Raw genomic sequence first — 18,155 nt, forward strand, 5'->3', positions numbered from 1 at the left:
ACCATTTATAAAATGAAATGAAATAGTATAAATTTATTTATTAAACTGCCGCAACTTGCTGCTGGTTCCTCTATTAATCTGGTTGTTGATCATAGGCAACAGGACTGGTATCTTCTCTGCTCCTCTTCGCGACGCTAAGTGCGACGCCAAGTCGCACTTGGCGCGACGCAGAGGCGCTGCCCCTGGCAGCCTGGCCCTTAATACCTGTGAAGGAGGGAGCAGCTGGTCAGCTGATGCTGATGATAATGCCCATCAGGTGGGGAGGGGGGCGGCAGAAGAGGCAAGCTGCAGAGATGGACGTTTCCCCCCAGCCCCAAACACACTCCACATATCCATAAGAATGATGGTCAGACCTCTTCTAACCCACATCTTCTCTCCCACCAGCTAAAACTCTCCATCTTTGCCATAAACATTTCTCAAAAGGTTTGCTGTCCCGTCCAAAAGACCCCACCCTGAAAACTTTTGTAAACTGCCCAGAGAGCTTCAGCTATGGGGCGGCATATAAATGTAAATAATAATAATAATAATAATAATAATAATAATAATAATAATAATAATAATAATAATCTAAATTCAAATCTGAAATTCTGAAATACAACTTTTGAATGGAGGTTGTGTGGGGGGAGGAAATACTCCTCTAATAAAGTGTGGATTTCTACATGCAAATCCAATTATTTCACCTCCAATGTCAACTCTTTGCAGTATCATACTAATTGGAGATGGGGGGGGGACACGGGGGGGGGGGAGGGGAGCCAGGCAGACGCATGCTTAAGTCGTACAGGCAAATGGCAGAGGCATACCTGAAATCTCCTCTGGGTCCTTCTTGATTCCCTCATCAGTTGCCATGGTGACTGCAGCTGTCACAGCAGGGTTCCATTCAATCCCTTCCTCCACGCTCTCCTCAGACACTGCAATTTGCGTGATGCTTCCTGCAAGATGGGAGGACGCAAGTGAGGATGCCACAGTAGCACAGTCTGTCACAGTAGCTTTCCCATCTACTCTAGGTGACCCAGGCCTTCCCCTGCCTGGGAGAACCAGCCTTTTGTAACCTGGGGGCCGTAGCTCAGTGAGTCAAGTACCTGCTTTTGCATCCAGAAGGTCCCTGGTTCAATTCTCAGCGTCTCCAGGTACGGCTGCGCAAATTCCTGCCTGAACCCCTGGAGTACCGCTGCCAGTCGAGGCCAACAATACTGAGCTAGATTAACCAATGGTCCTAATCTACTGAGCTAGGTTCCTAAGCTAGATACCTGATGGAGCACTTTTTTTCTTACATACCTGCCTGGATATTAAGAACTAGTAGAGATGTTACTTTACAGTGTCGCATTTGCCTGGGTTTTAACCCCAGATCAGCTTAAACTGTGGAACCACCACCCCTCCTTGTACAGGGTCACCGCCGAGTCTTACAGCCTTCTGGTGCCAACTGCAGACCTATTTGTTCACCAAGGCTTTTGATTAAATATTGTAAACTTCCTTATCTGTGTTTGTTGTCCCGTTCTACTGTTTTATTTATTTATTTACAGCATTTATATATACCACTCCACATTTAAATGGATTCCAGAAGATATAATGGGGGGTGGAGGGAAGAAAGGAAACAAAACACTGTCATGCAACATATCTGTACATACTGAGTTTATGTTTATAATGGGGTATTCTTGTTATAGATGTGTGGTTTGGTAAGTAACTCTGGGGTGAGAATGGTGGATTTGTGGGTGTGAGCTGATTGGCTGAGAGAGTGAGGAGGTGGTGTGTGGGCTATATAAACTGGGTTCTGTGCCTGTGGGGTAGAAAGGGACAGGGATTTGTTGAGATTAGGTTTAGATCAAAGTTAGGATTTTAGGGGGGAGGGAGAGAGGTCTGTGGTGATTGTGCAATTGTTGGAGAGACCAATTTTGGAGTATTGTGGATGAAATTTTTTTTATTTGCCACACTTCAGTTGCATTGTCCAGGCAAAGTGCACAATTTATACAGAGTTACAGAATGCAATATCTCTTGGCACAAAATTGGGACTATGCTAGCGCACAAAATTGATTTTAACCCAGGTAGTGTGCAAAACAGCCTTGTATTTAGCCAAGTAGCCATATATGAGAAGGAACTACAGGCAGGAACGTGCACAGAACTACATGCAAGTGAGCAAAAGAGGGAAGGAGTACTCTGCATAGAAACCAAGCAGGCTGCCAGAGGAGATAAACCCACTCTTTCCACCATAGAAAAGAAGGATATAACTCTTCATCCCTTTTCTGCCAGGCTCATAAAAAAAAATTGTAGACTTATTTGTGGTATAAAATGTACTAGTTATAGATTGGATCATAATCAGATTGCTCCAATTCTTTTTAGAACATCAGTTCCACTAACGGATAAAAGCACTGTAGCTAATATTCTACTACTGGGAAAGCTGGGGGGTGCGGCAAAACAAAAAGTATTCATGTAAGGAAATGGAAATGTCCTTATCATCATGATGACTAAAAGTTTTGAAGGAAACCATCAAAATGGAGACATCTCATACTCTTGTCCATATCAGAAGAGGATGCAAACTACAAATGCCTTCGATGAAAAAGTGATCTGTATTGTAAAGGAATTAGTGTCGTGTGTTCTGCATGTCTCCTAAATAACTTTTTTTAAAAAAAAAATATTAGGATTGTTGCCACCTTCAGCATGCAGAAAACAAGATAAAATGGTAGAGTTCCAGTCAGGAATAAACTAACAGATTGCAGAATGAAAATAGGAGCCTGTCTGACAGGCTGAGCTGTAAATCACCAGCCCCAAGTTTGGCCATTTCTAAGTGGACTAACTTGGGGCAGAGGGAAATGCAGCACAAAACCTTTTAAAAGGATACAAATTGAGGAGGGGAAAAACAGGATACCTCAAAGAGGGTTCTCTGCTGACCATGCACTTCAAAATGATGATTTTGAAATTGTTTTCTAAACCCTGGAGTCCTTATTAAAGATTTTGAAGAGAACAGAGAATTGGTAACAGCAGAAAAGCTTCCTGAAAGGTAACTTTTCTACTGTTACCCATCTCCCCCTGCCATGAGCAGCTAAAGGGAAGTGTCAGGTATGTTCTAGATCAGAACTGTCCAATCTGGTGCTCTCCAGATGTTCTTGATTACAACTCCCATCAGCCACCAACAAGCATAATCAATCATCTGCCGTAGTGGGAGTTGTAGTCAAAAACATCTGGAGGGCACCACCCAGCTTGCACAATATGATAGCTAATGTGGTTTGGCCAAGACCCGATATAGAACAGGAGTACACTCACAACATGCCGTGATCCAGCAACAAATGTGGTGTGTGTGCGCGTGCTCATGTTCCTTAGCCGGCAAATCAGCATGGCACCCGAAAGGTTTGCAATAAAAGTCCCCACTTTAGTGGAGAAACAAGTGGATTCTCCCAAGCAAAGTAAATGATAGGAAGGAGGAATTAGAAGAAGGGGAGGTGGGAAACATTTTAGGATGACAACAAGAGAAGATGGGCTGAGAGGAAATGACAGACAGCAAACCCACATGGCAGGAATGAATTCTACTCCTGTTCACCTGTTCCCTACCGTCAGCGGAGGTGGGAGTCTGTACCAGGCTTTGTTGCCCTGGTACCGGTGCCCTGGCACTGCTGATCAGAAGGTCAAACTTGGTGCTGCGACAGGTGTTTGTGCAAACCTTGTCATGCTGGTAGAAATCAATTTGACCTGAGTCCATCATCTTTCTGCACAGGGATTGAAAAACAAAAGTTCATGTGGAATGAAAATCGATCTGAATGTTTGCCTGAAGAAAAATCTTAAAATATTTTTGACATAAGAACATAAGAAGTGCCCTGATGCTGGATCAGACCAAGGGTCCATCTAGTCCAGCACTTTGTTCACACAGTGGCCAACCAGCCATCGGCCAGGGATGAACAAGCAGCACATGGTGCACCAGCACCATCCCACCCATGTTCCCCAGCAACTGGAGCACACAAGCTTACTGCCTCAAATACTGGAGATAGCACACAACCATCAGGGCTAGTAGCCATTGATAGCCTTCACCTCCAGGAATTTATCCAATCCCCTTTTAAAGCCATCCAAATTGGTGGTCAACACTACATCCTGTGGTAGTGAGTTCCATAATTTAACTCTGCACTGTGTGAAGAAGTACTTCCTTTTATTTGTCCTGGATCTCCCACCAATCATCTTCATGGGATGACCCCAGGTTCTAGTATTTTGAGAGAGGGAGAAAAATGTCTCCCTATCCACATTTTCCACACCATGCATAATTTTGGACACCTCTATCATGTCTCCCCTTAGCCTCCTTTTCCCCCAAGCTAAACAATCCCTGTTGATGTAACCTTCCCTCATAGGGGAGATGCTCCAGCCCCTTCATCATTTTAGTTGCCCTTTTCTGCACTTTTTCCAGCTCTATAACATCCTTTTTTAGGTATGGTGACCAGAACTATACACAGTATTCTAAGTGTGGCCACACCATAGATTTGTATAAGGGCAGTATGATACTGGCCGTTTTATTCTCAATTCCTTTTCTTATAATGCCTAATGTGGAGTTTGCCTTCTTTACAGCGGCCGCACACTGGGTAGACATTTTCATCGATCTGTCCACCACAATCCCAAGATTTCTTTCTTGTTCGGTCACTGTCAGCTCAGATCCCATTAGGTTATACTTGAAGTTGGGTTTTTTTGCCCCAACGTGCATCACCTTACACTTGCTTACATTGAACCGCATCTGCCATTTAGATGTTCACTCGCCCAGCTTGGAGAGATCCCTTTGGAGCTCCTTCACAATTCCTTTGTGTTTTAACAACCTTAAATAATTTGATGTTGTCGGCAAACTTGGCCACTTCACTGCTCACTCCTGATTCCAGATCATTTCTGAACAAGTTGAAAAGAATTGTGGGACCCCACTATTTACTTCCCTCCATTGGGAGAATTGACCATTTATTCCTACTCTCTGCTTTCTGTTCTTTAACCAGTTACTGATCCATAAGAGGACCTCTCCTCTTATTCCATGACTACTAAGGTTATTCAGGAGACTTTGGTGGGGGATTTTATCAAAAGCCTTTTGGAAGTCCAAGTAAACAATGTCCACCGGATCACATGTTTGTTGACAGTCTCAAAGAACTCTAGTAGATTAGTGAGACGGGATTTGCTTTTGCAGAAGCCATGTTGATTCTTCTTCAGCAGGACCTGCCCTTCTATATGCTTACTAATTTTGTCTTTAATAATGCTTTCAACCAATTTACCTGGAACAGATGTCAAGCTAACCGGCCTGTAATTTCCTGGATCCCCCTTGGATCCCTTTTTGAAAATTGGTGTTACATTGGCCATTTTCCAGTCCTCTGGTACAGAGGCTGAGCTCATGGACATGTTGCATATTTTTGTGAGGAGGTCTGTAATTTCATATTTGAGTTCTTTGAGAACTCTAGGATGGATATCATCTGGGCCTGGTGATTTATTTGCTTTCAATTTGTCAATAAGATTGAGAAATTCATCTTTTGTCACCACTATTTGCCTCAGTTCCTCAGACTCCCTTCCTGAAAGCATCAGTTCAGGCACAGGCAGCTGTCCCGTATCCTCTGCAGTGAACACCGATGCAAAGAATTCATTCAGCTTCTCTGCAATTTCCCTGTCCTCTCTTAGTAGTCCCTTAACTCCACTGTCATCCAACGGTCCAACTGCTTCCCTAGCTGGTTTCCTGCTTCTGATATATTTAAAGAATTCTTTATTGTTGGACTTGATATTATTAGCAATATGCTCCTCAAAATGCTTTTTTGCATCTCTTATTGTCTGCTTTTATCTCCTTTGTGCAAGCTTGTGCTCCCTTTTATTTTCCTCACTTGGGCAAGACTTCCATTTTTTGAAGGAAACCCTCTTTTCTACAATAGCTTCTTCGACACTGCTTGTTAGCCATACTGGTGACCTCTTGGACTTGGTTCTGCCTTTCCTAACCTGTGGAATACATTTTAGTTGAGCTTCTACTATTGTGCTTTTGAGTAAGCTCCATGCATTTTCCAAGGATTTAACCCTCTTGGTTCCCCCTTTCAACGTTCTTTTCACTAGTTCCCTCATTTTAGAGAAGTTTCCTCTTTTGAATTCAAGTGTGAGTGTGTTGGATTTCCAAGGCAATTTCCCACTTAGGTAGGTATATGCTGAATCTGATAGCACTGTGGTCACTGTTACTGATTGGTTCAACAATATTTACATCTCGTATTAGGTCCTGGGCAGCACCACTTAGGATTAAGTCCAGGGTTGCCTCTCCTCTAGTTGGTTCCATGACCAACTGTTCCAGGGCACAGTCATTTAGGACATCAAGAAATTTAACTTCTTTGTCATGACTGGAATATGAATTTACCCAGTCAGTGTGAGGATAATTGAAGTCACCCATTATTACAATACTTCCTCATTTGGAGGCCTCCCTGATTTCATTCTCCAACTCAAGGTCACTCTGAGCATTTTGATCTGGAGGACGATAGCACATTCCTAGCACTACATTAGTTTTGGGGCCCTGCATTGTCACCCACAGCACTTCTGTGGAAGAGTCTTCCCCATTTAGGTGCTCTAGTCTACTTGACACAATGCCCTCTTTGATGTAGAGAGCAACGCCGCCCCCAGTGCGCCCTTCCCTGTCCTTCCTGTAAAGTTTGTATCCAGGGATGACCGTATCCCACTGGTTCTCTCCATTCCACCAGGTTTCTGTAATGCCCACTATGTCCAGGTTCTCCTTTGAAACCAAGCACTCCAATTCTCCCATTTGGGCTCAGAGGCTTCAATGCATTAGACACTCTCAACACCATGCATATTGTGCACTTTTGCAGTAACAAAACACAATGCATGATTTGGTATTGGGTACACTGTCCAGCATCCTGTGAAACTCAGCTTTCTTTCTTGCAAGGTTCTAGTTCATATGGAAATACAAGATACGCTGAAAGCATGTTGGCAACGTCTGGCAAAATCTCAGAAGCTCACAGAGAAGTAGGACTTTCATTGTCCTTCATAGCTTTTTATCCTTTCCGCTGACTATGAGAAGCAGAATAAATTAATAAGCAAAGGTATGCAAATTTGCATGACATATACAGGTTGAATTCAGATATTGTAGGCACAATCCCATAGGAACAACTTTGCTATCTGCTCCACCCCTGAATTTGGTCTGGGGAGGGTGGCTTCTAAGCCACAGTTGATCTTTGCTCCATCACCAAGGCCAAGTCAGCCAGAAACATCACTGATATCAATGAGGGAGGGGAGCAACTCCATCAAGTCCCTTCCTATGTGGCCATAAAGCCAGTTATCCATAGGAAGGCCAGTGTGGCAAACCTCTTGACCAGATATTACAATTGCTCCAGGGTTGTGATGTTTCCAGGGAGCAATTGCTCTTTGAGGGCAAGATAGCCAGAATATCAGCAGACATCAAGTGTTGAGGGTGAGGGGGTCTGTTCCTTTGTTCTAGGGTGGAAGTTCTACATGTGGAAGCCCATGGCATGATAAGACTGTAAGCCACCTTTTATGAAGTAAAACACTTTGAGAACTTTTTCTTGAGAAACAGTATATCAATACAAGCCAACAGGAGGATAAGTGCAAAGGCCTATTTGCCACTGATAGGGGCAAGCACTTCCACAGAGTGAAAACAAATACAAATTATTTACCACTCATCAGTTGTACCATCCAGCAAAAGTTGAAAAGTGCAAGACCATTTGTGGGGTAGGGGAAGTGGGGGTGGAATCCTGCAGTGGGTTTTGATGAAGACTGCTACAATAATGGAAGGCAATTACCTCAGCATGATTCCTCCCAGGCGAATAGCTCGCTTCCAGTCCTTCAGGGTAGATTTGCCGGCTAGATGAACAAAATGCTTCGGGCTGATAAGTTGGTCATTGAACTATCAAACAGATAGAAGAGGGCAACTCATTTCTCAGACAAACAGGAGATACTCCAACTACCCTGCCTCACAATCAGCAAGGTACCCCTCTTCAATCACTGATGCACATGAATAAATCATGCCAGGACCTTGTGAATTCATCCTACACACAAGAAAGGGCAGGCAGGGCTGTCATTTGCGATCCTAATCCAGTAACTTTCAACCTTTTCAGACGCAGCAACCCCTTTGGCATAGAACCCACTTCTTCTCCTTTCTTTTATTTGCAACGATACAGATCCATCTTCTTGCTTGTCTCTCTGGAACCCCACATTTTAACAGTGGCCTAGAAGAAGGAATTGTGGTATGTGCAGGTTTCCTCATCCTGCATGACAAGATGCAATTGCCAAAATTCAATCATCTACACCACTATTAAAAAGGTTAAATTGGTCTGCCAATGGCTCCAAGTCATTATGTGTCTATACACTACCTCCAGGAGCAGAGACAGAGTGTCTCTGAATATTAGTTACTGCCACAAGCTATAGCCCTCATGTTCTGCTTGTGGGGTGCTCCTGGGAACATGGCTGGCAACTCTGGAAAACACGATGCTGGACTAGATAGGCCTTTGATTCAGCGGGGCTCTTCTGTCTTACCTCAGACCTGGTCACCCACTCTGTTTTTCTTTTAAAAAACTAAATGTTGATAATGCCAACATTCTCAATGCCTCTTTCCGCATGTAGTAAAGCAAAACGGGCGGTGGGCAGGATGGGGCTGGATGGCGTCACAGAAAGAGAGAGGCTTTGTGATGGGGCCACGCCCCCTGATATTATCCAGCCCACCAGATCTGTCCAGGGAGGGAATCTGGCTCCTGGACCAATTCAAGTTTGTCACCTCTGACCTACAGGAAATGCATGTTGCAAATGGCATATCTCAGCAACTGGAAGCAAGTTTTTGTTAACTTGGAACTGAAACTGCGCCTATCATTTGACATAAAACAGAATCAGGTCAATCAGATTTGGTGACTAAGTCTTCTTCTTTCCATTGGTCAGCCCCATGGTGGTGGTATTATTATTGTTATTGTTGTTGTTGTTTCTTACCCGCCTCTCCCTCTGGATTGGGGCAGGGAACAACAGCAGGCCTTTGGAGAATAATCTGGCCCTCCATCTATGTTAATGACTTATAATTTTGTTGTGTATTTTAAACGTTGTTTTTTTTTTCAATGTATGTTTTAAACTTTGCAAGGCTGCCTTGAGGCCCAGTATTGGGCAAAAGGCGGGATACAAATAAATATAATAATAATAATAATAATAATAATAATAATAATAATAATAATAATAATATCAAATATAAAAAATACTACAAAATATATAAAACTGATTAAAAACATATAAAACTAATACTTTATTAAAATAACAGCTAGACATTTTAAAATTCGACTGGGTAGGTCTGCCGAAAGAGATCAGTCTTTAGAGCAGGGTGGTGTATCAGAGAGTCAGTAGACTTGACCAGTATGCCAGACTGACCAGTATGTTTGGGAATAAAAACAGAGGTTAATTAACAAGCCAATTCAAGCCTCCTAAGCCGCTTATATATGCTCCAAATGGGGCTCTCCGAAGAAAAATCAAATTAAAAGTTCATGCAGTCCAGCATCCTCCTTCCCACATTGGCCTTTGGGGAAGCTCACTGGCAGGGTTTGGAGGCAAAGCTTCCAATTCTGTTTCCAGAACCAATCAAGCTCAGTCTATTGCTAGTAAGTCTAAATGCTCCAAATAACCCTACCTGCGGAAATTCCAGTGAAACAAGAAAAATAAATGAAAAGGGACAAAGAAGAGCAGACCCGTCATAAACCAAGCCTCCCAGAATGAAGAGAGGGGAGCTGGCAAAGACAGCTTCACCACACTGTTACCTTGACACATTTGACGTTGATTCCTGGGCAAACAAATTTCTTCCAGAGCAGGATGGCTTTGCTCTCTCCGCAAGTGATGGGGTAGGCAATCTCAATTTCCTCATTGGTTTCAATGGTGCTGGGATCTGCAGATAGAAGCAGGGGGGAAATGGAGACCATTTCTCTGGAAAGCATAAGCCATGTATGTAAAGATCTCAAGTCAGACCTGGTTCATCTTGACCAGTTACGGGCAATAGCCCACCAAAATCTCAAGCCTTTGACTGAAGCGAGGGAGACAGGAGCAGGCAGAGACACCATTAGGGCCTGCTTCAGTTGAACTCCTCCTACCCCCATAGGGCTAATGGACATCATGACCCTGTGGAGAAGAAGTAGAAGCTGTTGGTCTGCTCCTCCTTTGGGAGATGGGATGGGGGAGCATGGCCTTCCCACCAGCCCTGCTGAATCAGTCTCCTTAATTTCTTTCTTTTCCTCCTCTTCCCTCCCCATCCCCTTTTCCTCATGTTTCATGTCTTTTTTTAGAATGTAAGCCTGAGGGCAAGGACTGTCTTCTTTACTTATTGATTGTAAGCTGCTCAGGGAGCCTTTTTGACTGAGGTGTGGGATAAAAATACTATAAATAAATAAATAAGTCCCCTGAGTGCTGCCTGACATGCTAGATTGAACCCAAGATCATCTGCACGCAACACATGAGCTGAATTATAGTTCCTTCCTTAAAAGGCAGCAGCAAATCATGGTCACAGAAACCCTAGCGTGCTGCTTTTAGACAAAATGTCGAACTGTAAGAACCTAAGAAGAGCCATGCTGGGCCAGACCAAAGGTCCATCTAGTCCAATATCCTCTTTACACAATGGCCAACCAGCTGCTTGAGGGAAACCTTCAAGTAGGACATGGGTGCAATAGCACCCTCCCACTCCTGTGGCCCAGCAACTGGAATACATAGGTATTCTGCTTCCAATACTGGAGGTAGCATATAGCCATCAGAACTAGTCGCCACTGATAGTCTTATCCGCCATGAATTTGTCTAATCCCCTTTTTTAAAGCCATCCAAATTGGTGGCCAGCACTACATCTTGTGGTGCCAAAATCCATAGTTTAACTATGAGCTGTGTGAAGATGTACTTCCTTTTATCTGTCCTGAACTGTCCTGTCAAAATTATATTTTGATTTTAACTAAAACTGAAGCTTGCATGAAGGGACAGCACCTCATCCCTACCTCACTCATTTTGACAAGCAATGGTTTGTCATTATATCTGAACTAAACCCCCACCTCAGATAACCATAATTCCTTGTAGAAAATCTTGCTTGAACCCGAGGTTTTGGAAAACATGACATTGTTTTATCTACCCTTGGGACGCCAGTCTCAAATCCACAAATTATGCTGTTGGAATGTGCACACAAGACAAAATTAGATTAGGATCCAGCTTCAGCACTTTGGATAGGGAGTCACTTGGCCTCAGATCTTTTCAGACACAACCCGCTTCGCCTTTGGTCTGAAGCAGAGCTTCACTTCAGAAATCTGAAGCTTTGTAAATATCCCCATTGACTATTTTGGAGAAATGACAGGGGTTGGGGCGGAGGGAGAAGCCCACCAACCGCCCATTGCTCTTGGGGCAATACAGTCATTGGTCGGACTGGGCCTCACCCATCCCAGCTGTTTTCAGAAGTTCAGGCTTATTTCCCACACTATGCAAACCACTGGGCAAAAAAAGCCTGTAGCCCAAAGATAGCTGGTGGTGGGAAGAAAGCCCACACTCCACCAAGGACCCTTGGAGCAACAGCTGCTCTAATATGTGCCTTCACTGTCTGCTGCAGCAGGGACAGCTCTGAAGGCCTGTTTATCAGGACTGCTTCAAAGCTCCAGAGAGCTCTGAAGCTTTGAGACCAACCTCCTTCACTACAGACTGCTTCGGGGAAGACGTGTTTCACCTTGGTGGAGATCAAAATACCTCCGGAGTGGCCCACTTCAGTTTGGTATCTAGGCTTTATACAAAGCAGATGATCACCCCTCTTATGCCGCCTGCAACTCAACTGACATGATATCGAAGAATCGTGTCATCACTGAGGGACTCACCTATGTCTTCTTCGAGCTTATGTATGGTGTGCGTTTCCACAGCCACTACAGCCGTACTGGTCTCAGAGCCCTCTTGATAAATCCTATTGCAAAAATATCCATCAGTAAACAAATTACATTACGCGAGGAAAAAGTTAGATTTTTGGAGCCTTGCATGGCTTAGAAGTAGGATACCTTGAATAAACATCTGCCTGCACATCAGTCTGTGTATGTGCTGAAAGGATCGTCTGAGACCCTCTTAAATGTGCCCCACCATCAAAAGTGAGGGCTTTTCAGTGGTGGCATCCTCTTTATGGAATCCTCTCCAGAAGAAGGATTGCCTAGTACCTTCACTGCTACATTATTATTATTAGTAGTAGTAGTAGTAGTATTTACATTTCTAATCCATCCAATAACTAATGTTAGTACCTTTTCAGTACCAAAAATATTTTCATTTCCCCAGCTTTTAATAGTTAAACTGAGATTATTTTGTTGCAGCCAGGTTTTATCCACTGTTTCATGTTTATCGATACTGTTACTAACTTGTTATATTTCTTTTATTTATTGATGCGCAATAAACATTTCATACTGAAGGACAGCATAGGCATTTCTAAATCTAAATAAATAAGATTCACATCTCAGGGTTAAAAAACACAAAACACCTTGCAATTTATTTCCTTACCAATTTCTTAAAGGGCATTACATTAATTCAGGGAGAGTTGAAATTAGCATCATCACCACCAGCATCACTATGTTTGACATACAAATAGAAATCCTAAAGTGAAATCAATCAATCAATTTATTGAAGGCAACCAAATTCAGGTTTTAGCCAATTACGTACACAAAAGTTATACACAGAGTATAAAATGGTGTCATTTAAAAAAGAATAGATAAAATAAATAAATAAATAATAAAACCTTACATCTCAAGGCAGGCCACATGAGTTTGTCTAAGCTGAGCAGCCTTCACAGCAAATTTGACTTTGTTAAACATTACAAACCTGTCTGTACTGGACAGTAGATATTTGACCTTATCCATATCACTGAGGGTAGGAATCAGCCTTAAGAGTTTCTCTAAATATTTTTTCCCTAGGTGTTTCATACAGTTTACAGTGCAGGATATACTGTGTGGTGTCCTCTACCTATTGGCTGCTACAGATGCAAAGGCGCTGATCTCTGGGGATTTTCTTGAACCTGTTTGATTTCATTGTCTGGCAGCGCAGGGCAGTGAATGCCCTGCAGAAGTGGATTTAGTTCAGACAAGTATTTCTCTGTCCTGTGGTGCCATTTTAGGAAAGGGTAGGTATTAGAAAATCTAGATAGACAGATAGCCTCCATATCATTTTTTGCAAATAGCTCTTGGAGATGCACTTTGATTTTGTGTTTGCTAGAATGAGTTCTAGCAACAAGAAGGGCATCTGGATCATGAAGCCCATATTTCTGTAATAAACATTTACTTTTAGCTATCCATATGTTTTGAGATGGTGAGCATGCCTACTCTGCTATACACAGCTGGCCTTCCCTGCCTACCCTCACTTGAGAATGGCTATAATCTCATTTCCAATTCCCAGCCCTAACAGACTATCCTACAAGCGTGAAAACAAAACTACAAATGCATTCTATAGCCAACTTGAAATATTTGAAGATCTGTCACATAGATGATAGAGCATGTTGGCTTTCTGTTGCTCCAAAAGGTAAGACTCAAACTAACAAGGTTCAAATTAGAAGAAAGGGAATTTCTGGCCACCTATCAGGGAAGGTGTAGCAAGATTTCCTGCATTTGCAGGGGATTGGACTGCATGACCCGTGAGGCCCCTTCCAATGTTATGATTCTAGGTTCTCTGTCCAACTATGAAATCCGAGACTAAGATTGCATCCACACAACATACAGGTCTTGACCTCACACTTCCAAGTATATCTTGGAGCCATAAGGACTACAAATCCCTGCTAAAGTTCCCTCTTATACACAACTGATAAATGATAGAGGAAACCTGCATACATTTGCATTCTGAATTTACATTTGAGTAATTCTGAATTCTGAACTTGCACAGAACAATACAATACAACCAATCCTGCTAATGGCATGACACTTACCCTTGCTGTACAGGCTGTAGTTGTAGTATCACCTGGGTTTTGGTATCTTCTGGGTTTCCCCCTTCATTTCCTTCAGTTGGCACGACAACCACATCCCCTACAGGGATGCTTACTTCAGCATTTGCCATTTGCTCACATGAAGTCCAAGAGGCTGGGTGACAAGTGTGCTGTAGTGAACAATAAGTAACAGGCAACTTTGGGTTGTTGTTTTGCAAAGACTGATGGGTTGAAATTTATGGCCACAAGATAAAGCACAGCTGTTTCTAGTTACACAAAATGAGCACAACAATAACAATAGGCCATTGGTATAGTTCTATGACAGATCACAGAAATCATGTCTGAGCACGTTTGGGACCACAACTGGTAGATCTGAACTCTAATTCACATCCTCTGATCTCTCTACATTCCTTCAAACTAATTGGCTGATCTGGTATATCACCAAAGTCCTGAGCAGGCAAAAGTGTGGTGGCCTCACAGATTGTCATTGGCTTACATGCATATTTCTGTTTGTAATTTATCTATCCATATCTATTTATTTAATATAAGTACTTCTCAAAACTGCAGATGGCAAGTAACATCTTAGTCAGTCATTCCCTTCTTTTTCAAATAGCGGGGACTGCCTTTTCTGAGATGATATTGAGTTAGGCTTCTGGCTGCAGAACTATTGTTTTACCCATAGGCAAATTTAATCTATCATTGAGACAACTAAGGCTGCAATCCTATACACACTTAGTTGGAACAAGACCCATTGAATTCAATGGGACTTAATTCTGAGTAGACACATATAGGATTACTCTCTTGGATTTCTTTAATCAAGCCTCGTAGCGTACTGGCCTTCAACTTGTGGGTCAGGACTCACTGCTGGGTTACAGCCTGACCCAAGGTGGGTCACAGCAGTGGCACTATCATCATATATGGTTAAAACAAAAAAGAGATGGGTCCTACAATACATTTTTGGTCCAAGAACATGAGTAAACCTGGGGAAAGGAGGAGACATAGGCTGCCTGGGAAAGAGAGGAGAAGGGGGCTCAAGACTCTTGTACCGAGGAATGTTTGTACATGTGGTGCTTAGGGTTTATGAAACTTGGCCCAAACCCTCTTACATTTCACAAATGAAAAGAATATGCATGCAACGCCATTATTCTCAGACCTGTATTCTCAGGCCCAGGATCACTGTCTGTGTGCTGCAACCACATTGCTAAAGGTTATACTCTCTCTGTTGTCTGACCACTACCATAACTTCCTCTACAATAGCCCATACTCCATCAATTTAAAAACTAAGATGGTTTTTCACCTTCATGTCACAAAAATGTAATTGTCTGACAATATTACATTACAGTTCAAAATACACCTCAGCATCTGTCATACTTGAAATGAATGGCAGGCTTTGCATAGCATGGTGCTTTAGAGCTTAAGTGCATGTGCCTTGAAGACATGCATGTGTCCTGAAGACCATTCTACACTTATGAAACAAAGACTTATTATTATTATTATTATTATTATTATTATTATTATCATTATTGGAAAGGAATATGGCTTAAATGTTAAAGTAATCCAGAACAACTTCTTTCCATACTTTGTCCGTTATTATTTTTATTGTTATGTTAGCTCTTCCAACTGTAACATTCTTTGATAAGTGGTAGAGTCTCTGGAACTGCAATCTCCATCAGATCCATCATTTTGCACCAATTAGCATTGCTATGTTATAGACATTTTTAAAAAGGAGGGTTCAGTTCATTGCTTTTGAACACAATCTTATGCATGTTTAGACAGTGAACCCCTTCCATAATTATTTATCATTTACAAACGAATACCAGCTCTTGCCTTTGTTTCAGCTGGGTTTTTTTATCACAATTATTTTAGGGATGGGAATTGAAGCAAGAAGGAAAAACTCATCTCAGGCTGCCCAAGGATGCTATTTGCTATATCCCACATCTAATACTAACTACTGAGCCAGTGTATGCATTGTATAAAGAAGTAGTCTTTATCATGTACTTAACAGATAGTTGTTTAACAGATAGCTGGTTTATGCTGCTCTTTGCTGTAACAAGAATAAGAATAATAATGCCAGTGCTAGGAAGACATTTCAAGAAATTTTATTCTATATTGTTTTGTTTTGAAAAAATAGCTTTTGTAATATTTTACTTTACTTAAATCCTTATTTCCATTGATCTCTGATGTTTTACACCAGTTCTTGCAGGAGAACATCTCTTTTTCCCTTTTAACACTGCATTTAGACAGGCACAAATACAAAAGGGGACACTCCTCCTACCCACAACATGGAGCTTCAATCATATGGGGAAGCTTCTTGCATTTTTGCCTGTGGTTCCACCTGTTACTAGCCCCGTCATGAAATTTAAGATGTGAAAAGCAGAAAGTTCAACAGGTGAAGCTTCTCCCCACCCACACGATACACATACTATGGAACACTTCAGTGATGGGGAAACCTCTTGAATTCCTGGCTGTCATAAGCACCTGTTCAACTTTTAACAGTTAAAAGACACAATCGTTCTGAGAGGAAAAATAAAATGTAAAAAGCGAGTTCAGCATGTGATGCTTGCCGCACACATAAACATGGAGCGCTTAAGGGATGGGGAAACCTCCTGAATTAGTCAGTCTGTCATAAGCAGCTATTAAAAGCACCACAGTTCTGACAAAAAAAATAAAAATTAAAGGAGGGCGAGTTCAACGGGCGGAGGTTGCTGCGCGCACACGGAGCCCCTCAGCGCTGGCGAAGCCCCTTGAACGCCTGTAAACACCCTTGGAAGGCAAGCCGGGCCGTAGGAGCAGGGGGAATACACCGAGGCGGCTAACGCCCCAATTGCGGCGCCCATCGTTGGCTACTTCGCCTCTGACTGCAGCGCCTCAGAATTATTATTAACACTGCTATTATTATTATTCTTGCCACCACGACTACGACCCTCGCCCGCGACAAGTTTTGCTGAGAGAAAAAAATCCCACAGAGCCCAGCGTCCGCCTCGCCCATTTCCCCTGCCCTCGAAGGCCCCTCAGCGCGCAAGATGGGGGAAAGAACGTGGGCGGGGCTCCCCGCAGGAGGGGTGTGGCCTCCCCGCGGCCCCTCCCCTCCCCCTCGCTGCAGGCCAGCGGGCGCGCCAGGCGCAGCCTCCTCCCTCCCTCCCTCCACCTCCTCCACTGACCCCCCCGCGGCGGCGCGACGACGTCCGCTCTCCCGGCGGCGGCACGTACGGCGGCGGTAGCGGCCGTGCGCTCTCTGAGCGCGGCCCCCTCCCTCCTCTCGACGCACTCCGCGTCCCGGCCTGGCCCCTCCCGGCTCCCGTAGCGCGGCGGCGGCGGCGGCAACAGCCACAGCGTCGCCCTCTATTCCCTCCCCCCCTTACCGTCTCCGAGCGGCCGAGTCCGGGGCTGTTGGGGGGGGGATGGGAGGAGGGAAGGAGCATGCGCAGGAGCTATCACAACTCAGCCGCCAGCACTTCCGGCCGCCTTCTGCCTTAAAGGGGCCGCGGGCAATTAGCGCGCAGCCATTCGCCACCCCGATGTCTGGGGTGCCGTTTATGGGGCTGGTATTCGCTTTCATTTGGGGGGGGGTAAGAGTTTTCGGGGTCACAAGCCATGTGGCTGTTTCAGTGCGGGGGGGGGTAGGGAATGGCCTTCGGAGAGCTGTTCCAGTGGAGTTCTCAGCTTTATTACGACTGTATATGTTGTTGTTGTTACATTTATATCTTGCAGTTTTTTCTCCAAGGTGGCTTACATGGGCCTCCTCGTCTCCATTCTTATCCTCACAACAACCCTTTGAGGTAGGTTAGGCAAAGATTCAGTGACTGGCCTGAAGTTACCCAGTGAGCTTCATGGCGGAGTGGGGACTTGAACCCGGGTCTTCCGAGTCCCAGTCCACTGTACAAAGAGTTCTATGGCACTTGTTGCCCTCCAAGGTGCTTTGGCGTACAGTTTTCATCAGCGCTAGCCACCATAACCAATGATGAGATGTGATAGGGTTTGTAGGCCGAAGCATGGAGGGTTGCACGGTGCCCACCCCTACTTTAAAGACTAAGGGTGCAATCTTACGCATCTTTAGACAGAAAAAAAGCCCTACAACTCCCATGCTGTCTGGGGAATGCTGGAAGTTGTAGGACTAAACAAGCATAGGATTGCACCCTAAGCAATTGATTATGGCATAAACTTTTGTAAACTACAGGTCACTTCATCATAATGTGAAATTAGGGATGAATTTTACAAAGGGTGGGCATGTTTCAAGGGCTGTTACCTATTTGAAGGTGTCCTCTGGTTCAGCTTCCCCCAGCCTGGT

The 18,155-nt window shown here is 43.7% G+C and overlaps 1 protein-coding gene across 2 annotated transcripts in view; it reads right to left on the minus strand.

Annotated features, from left to right (window-relative positions):
- Nucleotides 1–17,267, minus strand: part of GMEB1 (glucocorticoid modulatory element binding protein 1) — a 28,792-nt gene extending 11,525 nt beyond the window's left edge. The window contains exons 1-7 of one of the 2 annotated variants that reach the window (XM_063140420.1): nt 17,230–17,267; nt 13,871–14,037; nt 11,799–11,881; nt 9,729–9,853; nt 7,743–7,846; nt 3,541–3,695; nt 801–929 (exon numbers count right to left, since the gene is read on the minus strand). In XM_063140420.1, coding sequence (XP_062996490.1) covers nt 801–929; nt 3,541–3,695; nt 7,743–7,846; nt 9,729–9,853; nt 11,799–11,881; nt 13,871–13,998 — 724 coding nt within the window. In that variant the 5' untranslated portion in view covers nt 13,999–14,037; nt 17,230–17,267. Of the gene's footprint in view, nt 1–800; nt 930–3,540; nt 3,696–7,742; nt 7,847–9,728; nt 9,854–11,798; nt 11,882–13,870; nt 14,038–16,142; nt 16,226–17,229 lie in introns of those variants that run through there. The other variant, XM_063140419.1, reaches the window with a different exon arrangement.
- Between the last annotated feature and the right edge of the window lie 888 nt (nt 17,268–18,155).

The sequence above is a fragment of the Elgaria multicarinata genome, chromosome 13 (assembly GCF_023053635.1).
Source record: "Elgaria multicarinata webbii isolate HBS135686 ecotype San Diego chromosome 13, rElgMul1.1.pri, whole genome shotgun sequence".
Lineage (NCBI taxonomy): Eukaryota > Metazoa > Chordata > Lepidosauria > Squamata > Anguidae > Elgaria > Elgaria multicarinata.